The sequence below is a fragment of the Cygnus atratus genome, chromosome 6, assembly GCF_013377495.2.
Source record: "Cygnus atratus isolate AKBS03 ecotype Queensland, Australia chromosome 6, CAtr_DNAZoo_HiC_assembly, whole genome shotgun sequence".
NCBI lineage: Eukaryota > Metazoa > Chordata > Aves > Anseriformes > Anatidae > Cygnus > Cygnus atratus.
Window position 1 is genome coordinate 346,983 of NC_066367.1, and position 15,034 is coordinate 362,016.

At 35.3% G+C, this 15,034-nt stretch overlaps 1 protein-coding gene across 1 annotated transcript; it reads right to left on the reverse strand.

The window, feature by feature from the left end:
- Positions 1–317: 317 nt before the first annotated feature.
- SGO2 (shugoshin 2) lies at positions 318–14,685 on the reverse strand. The gene is made up of 10 exons (XM_035537038.2): positions 14,590–14,685; positions 13,078–13,158; positions 12,864–12,968; positions 10,589–10,764; positions 10,134–10,211; positions 9,187–9,269; positions 8,552–8,787; positions 5,983–8,001; positions 1,590–1,737; positions 318–708 (listed from the first exon to the last, which is right to left on the reverse strand). Exons 3-10 carry the CDS (start codon positions 12,895–12,897, stop codon positions 603–605), a joined length of 2,880 nt encoding a protein of 959 aa, XP_035392931.1. The 5' UTR covers positions 12,898–12,968; positions 13,078–13,158; positions 14,590–14,685; the 3' UTR covers positions 318–602.
- Between the last annotated feature and the right edge of the window lie 349 nt (positions 14,686–15,034).

Sequence of the window (15,034 nt, forward strand, 5' to 3'; positions counted from 1 at the left end):
TACTACTGAATTTCTACTGCAATGCTATATTCTTTCTAGTTGCCTCTGACACATATGCAGGACACTGGGTTTCTGTCTAATGTTCCTAAAAATAAGAACTCATTCCAATTTTAATGATTCTGCCAAAAAGCAAAACAAAACAATTATCACAAAAGAACTTTTTCCATCAGTTTCATCAGATTTATCAAAGCTTGGGATGCTTGGTCTGATCCAGCTAGCATTGAGAAATGATTCTGCTCATGGTAAATATGAAGAAATCACAGTAAAATTTCCAAATGTGATTTATTTTTATTGTCATAGAAAGTTACACTTTTCTTACAAATTAGTAAGTGCTGCAAACCCTTTGAACAGTTTATAAATTACAGACCAAAAAAGTAAAACACAAGAATGGAGTCTAACCTGCATTTGCTTTCCTTAGTGAAGAATTCTGTGTCCTTTATACAGGGAATCCTTTCCAAGAAATTTCACTTTGGAAGGCTTTGTTTTACCTCTATCAATCAAAACCAAGTAAGCATTCTATACTACTGAACTATTTTTTTTTTTTGAAAAAAAAAGTACCCATTTTAGAAGTACTGTTCATAAAGGCAATTCTCCTGTCTTCTTCAAATAATTTTTGATTTACTTTTAAAACTTCTTCTATTTTTTACTTTATAAGCTGGGGAATGCAGAAGTTGTGTATCTGTAAACTGATCCCCACGCCTTAATTTGCTGTAAACAAAAGAAATAGAAAACACCATATAAAAATCACCAAAAAATGTATGCAATTATAATAACAATTCCAAATGGTAAATACTCTCATTGAAAATTTAATACACTAAAGAAATTAAATATCTGGAAAACAAATACTATTTTTCAAAATAATGCTAAAAGTCTTGGTCTTGTTATGTGTCGTATGTATCATATAAACATGCATACTCATAACTCCCAGAAGACAAACCTAAAAAAGGACAAACCAAATATGTAGTAGTACCTACATGGGAGAGAACACTTAAAAATAAAACATAAATAGAAGACAAATCTAAAATCCCAACTGAAGATATGTGATATCTTTTCAAAATCTTGGAAATATTGTGCCACTAAATTCAGTAAGAACACTGATATAGGTAACTAACTATCAAATTATAATATGTTAAACTCAAATGATTTCTTACATTAGATATAACTATATATGTATCATCAGACATAGCTATATTCTTACTTAGTTATAGCAAAATCAATGAATACCATGTTAGTACATACATCTTCCACTTGACAATGCTACAAGGACTTTATTATGACAAAAGTTTATATTTAAGATTTACAATTATACACCTCTAAATGGGTTTATGTCATTATAAACATTAAGAATTCATCATTATTCGCTACTAGAATAAAATGTTAAATAATAAACTGGATATATTGTTGCCTCTAGCACCTGAAAACCCTGACACACTAACAGGAAACATTTTACATCAACAATGTAGTATCCTTCCACTCCAGTTAGCAAACAATTTTCTTTTTAAAAGATTTTGGGGGTTTTAATAGCAAATCTTTATTAAGTTACGTTCTAGAAGTAAATACAACCCCTGCTCTAATTTACAGATACTTACCATCTTAGACCAGGTTCTTTGTAGCAAATAGTGGGTCCTCCTCGTCTAACTGGTGCTGCTGAATTTTCTTCTAAAACTTTAGGGCATGTAGGTAAAGAAGTATGAGGACATATACTAGTATTTGTCAGATCTTGAAAAGCTGTTCTCCCTGTGAATATAGCCGTTTAGATGTTTCATTTCAAATATTTTCTGAATCATTAAGTACATTTTCAATTCATCATTATTTTTTGTTTTTATTTCTTAATTCAGGTATTTTGGTCACTGTTCTTCCTCTGAAAATGTTCTGCAAGGAATGGTACATGATCAAAGGAAAGGGAACTACAACAGCTTTCAACTTACCCTACTTTGGAGCTGTTTGAGGTCTACCATGGCTCTTGGGACAGAATCAAGGGACAGACTCAAATCCCAGAAACACTGTAATATGCAGCTGGCTGCTTAAGACTCCACAAAGTTGTTAAAGTAAAATTGCACACATCTCATGGCCTTTAATGCAGGGGGAGGGAATACATGTATAACCTGAAGATCAACCTGAACAAGGGTAATCTATGGGTGACTACATTTTTCAACTTTGTTCCTGCTCTATGAACATGTGTGCAAAATAAGCACAGCAAGGTGATTAAGTGAGGATCCTTATTGTCAAAACTATATACTACAGAATTATCTACAATGCCTTGTATTTTGAATCACTGCACATGTCAAAGAGGAATACTCTATTAAGAAGTAACCAGCCTTGGCGGAAGAAGCACTGTGTCAATTTTGTGTAATATTTTAAGATCAGCTCAGAATGCCAGACTAAACATCAATACTTAATTTGGAGACAAATATTTAGATAACTTGGGAGAAATATTGAAGTTATTACATCAGTCCATGTATGGAAAAATTCTAAACTATTCATAGTTCACAGCCTGAGAAGCAATAAGATTTAATGCAGACATCAATCCAAGATAAAATCAATACAACCTTAATCTGTATGCCTTAAAAGTTCTTCCAAGAGCATACATTCTCCACTAATACAGATCAAATCTTAAATTCACTGCATCCAGATGAGAACATATTGGATGCAGTTTTTCAATGGGACTGAAATGAAAACTCTCTTATTTTTACTTCTTGAGCTTGAAGTCTTTACTCACCTTAAATTCTGATGCAGAAAATGCATGCTATTGATCACACAGAGGAAATTCAAAACACCAGATAATGATGACTTTTCTGTTGTACTTATCTTAAGACTAGTAAATTATACCACTGAATATATATATACCTGCTAAAAAATGAAGATTTTATTTTGTATAATAGCAACTGAATATCTTGTACATTGTAGCACACAAACTCTGAACTGATGGCCATGCTGATACCACTCAATTACCATTGTCCTGTAGAAGAATTCTTTGCTGAGATCAAGTGAAATATATCAGTGGAGAAGACCAACCATTTTATAAATTTTTTTTTTAAATATATTAAGTAGAGACACAAAAATCAAAGGTTCTTTATTGGATTTCTGCTAATTTTTCTCCTAAGTATATGAGACATATTAAATTGACTTGGGCTGCTTGCAGGAAGTTCCTCCTGATTTATGAAAGCAAAAAGAAAACCATTGTCTTTTGAAGGAATTAAGTTGATTAAGGAAGTTCATCTAGTTTAAAGGAGAGGGATCTCCAGCCATTAAAAACATCTCGAGTTTGGCTGCCTCAAATCAATCTTGATGTGGACTAGTTTTAAAGTGGAAGTAAAATGTTATTCTGAGCTTTTCCTAAAACTTAAGGTTAGAGATCATTTCAGTTTCTTTATGACCAGAAGAATTTTGAGACATCTATGAATATAAATTATTTAGGCAAGCTGGATGCCTTTGAGGTTAAAAACTGACTTGATAGCCGGGCCCAAAAGAGTTGTGGTGAATGGAGTCAAATCCAGTTGGAGGCCGGTCACTAGTGGAGTCCCCCAGCGCTCAGTACTGGGGCCAGTCCTCTTCAATATCTTTATTGATGATCTGGATGAGGGGATCGAGTGCACCCTCAGTAAGTTTGCAGACAACACCAAGTTAGGTGCATGTGTCGATCTGCTCGAGGGTAGGAAGGCTCTGCAGGAGGATCTGGATAGGCTGGACCGATGGGCTGAGGTCAACTGTATGAGGTTCAACAAGGCCAAGTGCCAGGTCCTGCACCTGGGGCGCAACAACCCCAGGCAGCACTACAGGCTGGGAGATGAGTGGTTGGAAAGCTGCCTGGCAGAGAAGGACCTGGGAGTATTGGTTGATAGTCGGCTGAATATGAGCCAGCAGTGTGTTCAGGTGGCCAAGGTGGCCAACAGCATCCTGGCTTGCAAAAGAAGCAGTGTGGCCAGCAGGTCTAGGGAAGTGATTGTCCCCCTGTGCTCGGCTCTGGTGAGGCCGCACCTCGAGTACTGTGTTCAGTTTTGGGCCCCTCGCTACAAGAAGGACATCAAGGTGCTTGAGAGAGTCCAGAGAAGGGCGACGAGGCTGGTGAGGGGTCTGGAGAACAAGTCTTACGAGGAGCGGCTGAGGGAGCTGGGATTGTTCAGTCTGGAGAAGAGGAGGCTCAGGGGCGACCTTATCGCTCTCTACAGGTACCTTAAAGGAGGCTGTAGCGAGGTAGGGGTTGGTCTATTCTCCCACGTGCTTGGTGACAGGACGAGGGGGAATGGGCTAAAGTTGCACCAGGGGAGGTTTAGGTTGGATATTAGGAAGAACTTCTTCACTGAAAGGGTTGTTAGGCATTGGAATAGGCTGCCCAGGGAAGTGGTTGAGTCACCATCCCTGGAGGTCTTCAAAAGACGTTTAGATGTAGCACTTAGTGATATGGTTTAGTGGAGGACTTGTTAGTATTAGGTGAGAGGTTAGACTGGGTGATCTTGGAGGTCTCTTCCAACCTAGACGATTCTGTGATTCTGAGTGTGAATATTCATGTTCACATATACATAACAGTACAAAGACTTTCGTTACAGGAGACTTTTAAGGTATATTTTTAAGTACAGCACAAAGTAGTGATGCAGAAGAGCTGGCATCAGAATTGATGGCATTTCCTGGCTTTCTTTTAATTCAAGACATGGTCTTGTATGTAGGATGAAGAATGAATTGTTTTTTCAGCTCTGCTTAAATGGACAAAGATCAAACGATTAGCTTGCTTCTTTTTATGACAGTAGTCTTTGATACTACTGATCACAAGGGTTTACTAATCTAATATTAAAGCTAATAAAAATACAGGATCCTTTTTCTACCTTCCAAAGAAATTTAATATGAGAAGCTGTAACTGCAGAATAGCAGGAGTAATACCTTGCACAGTGTTCTAATTCTGCCAGTACTCCTGTTCTAGGGTCATGTAAAATAAGAGATTTTTTTTCAGCCAGTATCCTACGGTTCAAATGAAGCAAAAGCAGGATTTGCTTAATGGCTTGGGATTCCATTTATTTATTTGAGCTAGGAAACTGGCTATGTGTTGGGACATTCTTAGGGACAGTGAAGTAAACAGGAATTTGTTGAGAGGAAAAAAAAGTTTATAAAATAGACCCTTCACACTAGGAAACTTCCAAGCTATATTTTAAAGCATATTTAAACTCCAAATAGTCATACATTCCTTTAGCTCCTTTACAGTACTTTCATGTATGACAAGAGAATCTAACTTATCTTCCAGACCACACTGAAGTGGTTTTTTGTTGTTGGTGGTTTTTTTCCTCAACTAAATGCATCTTATTCAAAATAAATAATAATAATAAATAATAATAAATAATTCAAACTAAATGCATCTTATTCAAAATAAATAAATAGGCTGTCAGATGAAAGTTATAGGTAGATAGGTAGATTAGATAGATAGATGCTCATAGGTAGATTCTAGAGAACACCTGATCCAAGCTTTTCTTTTTTTTTTTTTTTAAGATCTCAAAATTCGTGTAGATTTGCAATATTTTTAAAGAAATAAAAATGAAACCTGTAAGTCCAGTTAATGAAAACAGCTCTTGCATCTGTTCTCCATTTATGACAGTAACAATGTACTTCACTCTTACTTCCCCTTGTATGAAAGTACCAAGTTATTTTATCTTTTTATCCCTACCTTTCTGAATCCTACCACATTCTCTTGCAAAATGAATACAGGCTCCAAATATAACTGCTCCTCAAGAATGCAGACTAACTTATCTGTATGACAAAATGCTATCTTGGAATATATTACAGTATATTATAGGAATATTAGTTACCACAATTTTAAAACCTATTTTGATTGATAAATGAATCATTTTAGTGATTTTCAGCCTTCCCTTTTTCACTCCTGTTTTATCCACTGTAATCAAGAAATAAGAATAGGATAGTATTGAGAGAGCATCTTGGCCCAATTCCAGACAGAAACTAACTCAAAATACCATTTTTTTCCCTCGTTTACGTACTTACCATGACCAGGTGTCAGAATCTTTTCAAAAGTCTCTTTAGAAATATGATCCAACTTTTGCTCTGCTTTCCCAACATCCAGTGCTTTATCTTGATTATTTTTCCCCAAAATTTCAGAGTTTCTCAGCATAGAGAGGTTGATGGAAGAATGGAATTTAGGGTTATCAAGAGCTTGGAGCTCCAAATTGGAAAGATCTTCCTGGAATAGGCTTCCTGTATTTAATGACATATTCTTAGAAAAATCTACAGGTATGAAATTTAAATATTCTGATTTTTCAACTGTAGGCTTTAATCTGCTCATAAAGGAATCTATTTTATGAGGGACTTCGCGGTCATCCAAAATGTTCAGCTGTTCCTGATCAATACGCCTGAAATAATTTTTTTCTGGTCTGGTCTCCGTAATATCAGAAGTAAAGCTCCCTTTGTTCTTTACTTGATTATCAGGAGAATTACTAGTGTTAGGGGTTTTGCATGTCACTGATGAGGAATCTACCCCCTTTAATGCATTAACATTGTCATCAACTTGTGTAGAGGCTTTAGCCTGTGGTATATTCATGGCTACACCATTCTGAGTAATTAAAGCTACCTGAGATTGCTGAGTTTCAGTTATTTTATTTCCATGAGCAGCCTGTGTGCACAATGCATCCTTATTTTTTAATTCTTCACTTTTGCAAAGTGAGAACTGTGTAAGATCTTTTGTTGGCATTATATATGCTTTACAGCTAGCCTTTGCCAACGTATGTTTTAATCTGCCTGGTGAAAAATTACTACTGTTTCGGTGTGCTTTCTCAGTAATTTTATGAACACTATTATTTTCTCTTTGTCTGTTACTACTCTTTTTGTTGCATTTACTCTTTATAATATTCTTCTGGTCTTGTTTTTTCTTGCTGTCATCTTGGCACCTCTCTATTTGAGACTTTTTTGAACCATATTCTCCATACTGCCCATTTTCCACTCCACAGCATTTTGCTGTGATTATTTTAGAAGGGTTTTGAAGGGGTTTCCTGTTTATTTGTGGTCTGATATGCTTCTCATTTTCACTTAGAAATTCCTGCTGCAAAGGTAATACATTAGAGGTGTTATCCTGAAACAGTAAACTTTCAGCACAATAAACTTGAGGTGGAATCTTGCTATTAGATGAACCTGAGTCTGCTTTTATTTTGCTTTCCAATTCTTCAGATGTTTCTGAGAAAGTTTCTTTATTTTTCTCTTCTTGTTTTCTTGGATGCGCTAGTTTAACAAGGCATGTCCTTCTAGTATCTCCAGTTTTACTTGGACAATTTTGTACTTCATAATAGTCATTAGTATTTGGCAAACTCTGCTTCTGTAAAGATTTCTTCGTAGGTTGCTGTTCTGTCTGACTTTGGAATAGCTGAGTTTGTGACTCAGTAGTTTTTGAAACTTTGCTCTTGTCAGCCCTGGCGTGCCTTTCTTCTGCATACAAATCTGAACTGACTTCAGTCTTGCTTTTAATTTTCTCTTTATCACTTTTAGAATATTTTACTCTTCTGAAATTTCCCAATATTTTATCAGAATTGGCATTATTGTTTTTATTTTGATGTAATTTATCTTTGTCTTTTGATGTAACTGTGAGCAGCTCACCTGCATCACTGGCAGTCAAGTCCATATCAGCATCATATACAGTTTCCTCAGGTTTAGCCTTGTCAATAAGCAGCATTGACTTAAACTCTATCTTACCTTCACTGTTAAATTCAAGAGGTGAAGGAATAATGTGAGACAAGTCACTTGAGCTTTCCTGCAAATTCATGTAATTGGTTTTGCTGCTGCTACCATGATGATGCATATCTGAGATACATTTTTTATCAAAATCTTTTATATTAGGTTGAGGTTTTGACCTATAAAGTGCTGCACGGTTCCTTCTTTCAGGCACATTTCCACAGAACGGCAATGAAATATCATTATTTTGTTTTATAACCTCCTCGGACTGTCTTAGAGATTGAGTATTATTGATATGAGTCAGGAATGCACTATTGCAGTTTAGTTCTCCGTGTAAATGATTTTCTGCAAAGAAGAACAGAAATTTCAGCAGCTTGGGGAAAGAAGGAATATATTTGTCAGAATAAGATACATTACAAGCATGGAAAATGACAAACTGCATTTTTCTACTGAATACACACACTCTGTGGTTGGTCCTTAAAAATTCAGTTAATTACAGCTAGGTTCCCATTTTACCAGACTTGGAATTTTGAAGTTAGGTATAAATAAAAATGTATTTGTTTTCTATGAGTGCTGCAGTTATTATTTTGTTATCTTATCAAAACTTTATCCTGTTCACATTAATTTTGTTATAGGTTGGACTAGACAATCTTAGAGGTCTATTCCACCCTAAATGATTCTATGATTCTATGAATTTAATCTGTGTTATTCTACAAGAGATTGTCAGGACATCTCTATTTATGGGTGACCATTCTATTTTTGATTAGTTTATTATAGTTGAGGAATCTCACTCTATCTTCTGTATCATACATCAAATTATGAACTATTAAATACTAAATCTCAGTTAGCTCTAAAAAAAAAATAAAAAATTACCTGTATAGAAAATATATCTTACCTTCTAAAACTATATTTTTGTCATTGTTTGTTTCCACCTTGTCTATTTCATTTATCTTTTGATTATTCTTATCAGAAGGCAATGATAATGCAAACTTGACCTGATCTGAATGCATTTCCTTTGACAAAGTAGTGGTACTTTTAGAAGAATTTGTTATTTCATACACAGAAGGGCTACCCCGCTGTTTTCCAGTAGAAGCTGTGAGTAAAGGAAGTTTCACTGGCAATTCTACAGATCTGAAAAGAGGGAATTTTACTGTGAAGATTTAATTATGTTGTATGCTATAACATTCAATTGTTTAAAACAGTCCTTTAGTTATGTATAGAAGCAGAAAACAAGAACTCAAGCATGAAATGCACTTTGCTTCTGGTACTATCCAAGGGGCAACTGTATTTTTTATGATACAGAATCCATTTTGTGCTGGTGAGATACCATGAAGAAGCAAATTATTCAAACACAGGTTTGCATACCACTATCTTCCCTAATCATTCCATGTTGCAAATAGTAATTTCTGAATGAGACAAAATTATTTCTCACTACCTCAAAAATATCTAGAACATACAAAGATTAATTGTAAAAACATAAAAATAAAAACCTACAGACACTTCAGAGCTGCCATATTGAATACAACTTACCTAGCTGACTGAGACGTACTCTTCAACTGATCATCAGTACAGTTACTTGGACCATCTGTCAGAGTAAGAAAACTCTGAAGATTCTTTCAAAAGAAAAGCAGTGAGGATGTAGAAACTGCTAAATATTCTCTTATGTGTTATTAGAAATATCCACGGGAAACATATAAATTAATAGGCGAAAAATAGAAGTACTGCTGAAAGGTGCATGATATTCACTGTTTCCCTGATTATAACTTTTTCAGATAAGACACTTGTATAAAAATATGCATAACCTAAAACATATTTCTTCAAGCACACACAACAGCTCTAAAGAAAAAAAAAATTGTAGCAAAACTTATCAAAATCTTCAACCTACTCACACCCCAAAACAATGTATAGATTTTGTTCATACAGATAAAATTAATGCAACAAAGTGCATTAGGTATATAGATGCATCCAACAATGCTAATGCTATGCAACTTTTTAGAACAAATCATAAAAAACATAGTTTGTTAATACCAGACAGCCATACTAAAACAGAAGATAATCACATAACTGTAATTTTGCCATGATACAAGGACCATCATAGTCTATGTTTTCTGGTAAGGTTTCCACATTCAAGGTTTTTATTAGACTAGCATAGTTCATCCCAGCATTCAGCAATGAAGACAAGTAGTTCCTTGAAGAATTCCACCTACTGAAGTACTATGCAACTTTTTTTTTTTTTTTTAAAGTTATGTGACTGCATCAGGTCTGATACACAGCTTTTAGATTCTTTGTAAACAAGATTAACTCCTAAATTCTTAATGCCTGCAACAGTTAAACACCATTGATTTAACTGGACCATTGCTGCACCCCAAAGCAAACAACAAGGGTAGATGTTTTAAAATGAATCTGATTCCAACATTGCAGTCATTTAGACACTTTGAAAATATTATCCTGGAAAAATTGTTCAAAAAATTCCTTACCTCAGGAAGACTGCTTATTTCTATTGCAGCTAAAAGGTTATCATTCAAAAATGCTTCTATTTCTACAAGAGTTTTATTCTGTATACAAAAAGAAAAAGTAATTCAAAGAAAGCATTTTAAATGTCTTCCTTTCTTAAAGAAAAGATATAAGGGTAAATATATTTGCTGTAATTTTCAAGCTCATTTAAGGGCTAAAACTAATTTTCAATAGCTTTAAATACAAAAGTGAAGCTGACACTATAATAGCTAAGGACAAAGATATGACTGACTGACAAAATAGTACAAAAATTAAAGAAAAATTAAACATGAACAATGAATTGCTATGAGATGACACAACTTCATAAATCTGAGATGTAAATGTTTCAAATCACCATTTTAAGGAGCAATATTATGTTTCCAAAAAGGATGAAAGCTTGGTTTAGCTGATCTAGCTTTAAATATTATTTGTAGCATACCAAACAGCTTAGTTTCCGATGAAGCAAGGTATTATGAAGCTGCAGCTTTTCTACTTCCTTCTGAAGAAAAAGCTTCTCCTTCTTCAACTTCCGAGAACTTTCTCTCTCCACACTCAAAGCCAGAGCTAATGCTTTATTATTTTGTTTTAAAGATACTTTAAACACTGATGAGTTATCTATATGAGAAAAAAAAATCAGGTAATTTCATTTTCAACAGCTTCATTTCCAGGCCCTCTTTTTACGTACTATCACTATAGAATAATATTTTTATCTATATGTCAAAACCTGACACTTTTTAACAAAAACTGTCATTCTGAAGACTACTCTGTGTCAACTTCAAGTTCATTTCATGCATGGATTCTGTTCTGGTCTGGATTTATTTATTTATTTATTAAAACAAGGGTATTTTAAGAAAAAAATTTTAAAATGGATAGTTTTCCAGGCATGACAACATTTCCAGCTTTCTAAATATACATATATGTATATAATTTTACAATTAAAAAGTTCAAACATTTTGAGCAAAAACGTTTCAGCCAGAAAAAAAGCTTTAAGTTAGAAATACACTGCCTGCTGTCCTAATGAAAACCTGCCTACTCATATCTATTACTGAACCTTTTAAGAACTTTTTTTCCAGTGATGCAGCATATTATCAAGATGAACATTTTGTCTCATGTTCATAGTATACACAGAGTTAGCTTTAACTCTGAAATAAGACAGAGATAAGCCTGGCCATACTGTTTTACAGTACCAAAAGGAGAAAGGTTAGCTTGAAGTCTGCTACAGCTACTTTTATTCATTGTCTAATGCTATTACTTCTGTGACCTGTAACCCAACAATCAAAATTAGTATTTATAGTCTTCCTTGATTCTATAAGTGCCTCAATGAAGAATTTTATATAAATCCCATTTTGCAAATGGGAATTTTATGTACTATACTATTTCAACTATGTAAGGTCATTGATCTTACTCTTTTTGGTACCTCAGTTTTTAGATGTCAGAGATAAATAGAACATGGATGTTAGAAATGCACTTGAGTGTGTTCTTTATAAAACGCTAACACACCAAAGAGCAAACACTGAAAATATTCAGAGAATTAGATAAATAATCAACATACGATCACGTTTTAACCTTCAGACTCTCCTAAAATCCTCAACATACATTTTTAACAGCAGCAATTCAGCAAATCACATTAAATACAATTGCTATTATTTTTGAAGTCATACACTTTAAATATAGTAAAATGGCTTCAGTTTTATTTTAACAGGACTTACTTAATAATTTAGTTTTGATTTTAGATGCCAAAGCAGCATTCAGTTTTGCAGTTTGTGATGTTCTATCCCTCTTCATACAGCCTTTAACAGCATCTGAAGTGGTAGATAACTTAGCAGTTGCTTGTTTATCCATCATAAAGATAAACCTGCACATTATCAAGAGGAATCCCCAAATGATACGTGATACTATTTAAATAGTAAGTTGCATTATCTCTTATCAGGATTTATTATCTATAAAGTTGAGGAAAAATCACCTCAGACTTCACTTTTGTTCAATGAATTCAAACAAGTTAACAATTCGTTCCACAAGATTTAAGTCACATTATCACAGTGGCAAAAAAATCGAACTAACAAATATGACAACTTAAAAGGATGACAGATTTTTGTTTTTGTCCATTCCCTCGAGTTATCTATCCAAATTTACGCTTAAAAGTAGAGGTTAAAAGAAAAAAAAAAAAAAAAGTTCCACCACTTGACAATCACCTCTGCCAGGACAAATTTTAAGCACAACCTTTTAAACAAACCGCGTCAGAAAAATTACACATTTGAGTACACAGCAAGAGGGACCTATCCGCAAGCTCAGGCGGAAAAGGGCCAGAGGACCCCGCAAACCGCTTGTTGGAGGCAGGTCCCGCCGCCATCCGCCCCTCGGGGCTCCCTCGTCCTCGCCGCTGAGGGGCTGCGCGCCCGCTCCCGCCTCGCCTCGCCTCGCCTCAGGGGTCGCCAATGGCTGCGCGAGCCCCCGTTGGCGGACAGCCGTTGGGCCGAGCCGCTCGCGCCCCCCCAACCGCCACGGAGGTGTGGGTACGGGGATAGCGCTTGGCGGCGCTGCCGGCTGGAAAACGGCCCCGCCTATAAGCAGCGTGACGGCGGCCTGCAGGCTGACCCGTGCTCACAGTTTTACCCCCCAACCACTGTATGATATAAAGAGTTATTTAGAATGGAATCATTGAATGACAGCTGAATAAAACGATACATGGAAGCCAGAGCAGGTGGCAAACTTACCGGCCAAAAAGTTGTCGTATATACATTGTAACATTGAGAATAATTAAGGTTCTGTGATCCAGTAATTATCACGAAAAAGATTATCATGTGCTAACATTCCATGTGCTATGAAGTAAATCAAAGGAATCAAACAATAAGTATCAGTAGCATTATAGAAAAAAACAACCTTATGTAACTTTAAGAACAGAAAGACAATTACATTAATATAATTTACCTCCTTTTGCTTTCCAGAAGGTATTGTTTTCCTGTGGATCCAGTCATGACATTTCATTCAGTTGCACCATAGTTCCAACTCCTAAAGAAGCAATCACTAATTTGATTGCAGTTGATATTTATGTCAGAACTGCTGACAATAAACTTAAAACATCAAAAGTTGTGTTTCCACCTGTGGTCATACTTTCCTTTGAACTTTGCTGAGGAACTCCCACACTGTAACATTTAACATTTAAAAATCTCCAGTTTATTGACAGCTTCTCAAAACGGGGAAGAGCCTGAAACTGCCATGTTTCACAGCCTTTATACCCTAAATATATATTAAGAGCTGAAGTCTGATTTTCAGTCATTTGTGATCCTATGACCAGCCTTTAAATTGAGTAGAAATGAGAGGGAGAAAGGAGACAGATGCAGACAAAACTGTTTTAAAAGTACTAACCATGTGGGAAGTGTTGGACTGAATTTGCATCTTAATAGATATCTACACATCCATCTCTGAGAAAGATCTTAGTTGAGGAATTAATCCCCTGGGGTCTAGTAAAGCATGAGCTATGACTAAAGAACTTTTGTGGGGAAGATTATTCAGAACAGCTTGTCCCCATGCAGATTTTCTGATGTCCAAAAAGACTCAAGCTCACACTTACAGCTTTTCCTGAAATTTTTGTATTAATATTTTCCTCTAATCACATTCTTTCTTGCAAAAGTTTAATGAAAATTTGTTTCTTAATGCTTCTTCTCTGTCAAATTTGACCGAAATTGATAAACTGAAACGCAAACATATAGAGGATGAATTTGTTAGTCTGGCTTCCTTTGGAAAGTAGTCAAAAACAAAAAGTCCCCATGTTTGTATACCAAGAACATGCAGCTCAAAACGCAGTTTGCTTGTGCAGCATGCTTCTATACCAAGTACTTGCATTTCTAAGCTTGAACAGCAAAAATATTTCAAACGGTGAAATGTGAGGTCCAAAACTTAACATTCACATGTATATTGCTTTTGTATATTAACTGAAAGCATGTATACTGTTCTGGACTCTCAATTCAGAAACACTGGAAGGAACCTCACTCAGACTTTCTGAGGAAAAAAACAAGCCTGCCTGAAGACATAAACAAGCATGGGAAGCTACATCTTAATAAGGTGAATGTTTTAAAGAGTGTGAAAGACTGGATGCTGTCACTTAAATTACTTTGCAACTTGATAATGATGGATACATTTAAATTGCAGATGCTGTGTATGAACCATTCCCAGTAAGTATGGGACAACACACACTATGTCCTTTCTAAAGATACAGTTAGAACAGACACCATTATTCTACAGAAATAATCTATTATATATATTTCCACTTATTTTAGAGGAAGTCTAACGTCCAGCAATTATCAGTCTGTATCATAATTCAGTGTCAAGTTGTAACTTGTGTGCTTACTAATTAATTAGGCACCAAACATTAAAGAACATAATTTCCTTCATCTTTCTGGTAGGAACCTACAGGCCAGAAATTCAAGCACCTGTTCTGACCTGGCTTCTGGGTACTTCTGTAGCAAAGTCATGTTCAAAGAGCACATAGGATCCATGGCCCCCACATAGTATTTTCTTCCTTTGCTGCACCTGTTGCATGCTGAGTTGCTAAGAAAAAAGGAAATGTGAAATATTTACTGTAGCTCTGACATTCTAATAAAATCAGAATTAAGACAAAAAGAAGCAAGTTCTAAGTAGCAGGAAATCTGAGTAACACAATTTCAAACAAAATTTATTATATTCCTACTACAGCCAGATACAACATGACTTAGACGCTTCTTTCCTTTAATGTCCTTCACTTGTGACTAGAGGAAAGTCTGAATTATAAGACTATGGCCCTAAATAACTGAAACTGCAGTAACATATACATATTTTGGTGTTCTTAAAATCAAACTGTAGTAATAGACCAGACTATTTTAACACAGCTAACTGCGCAGTGGGAAAT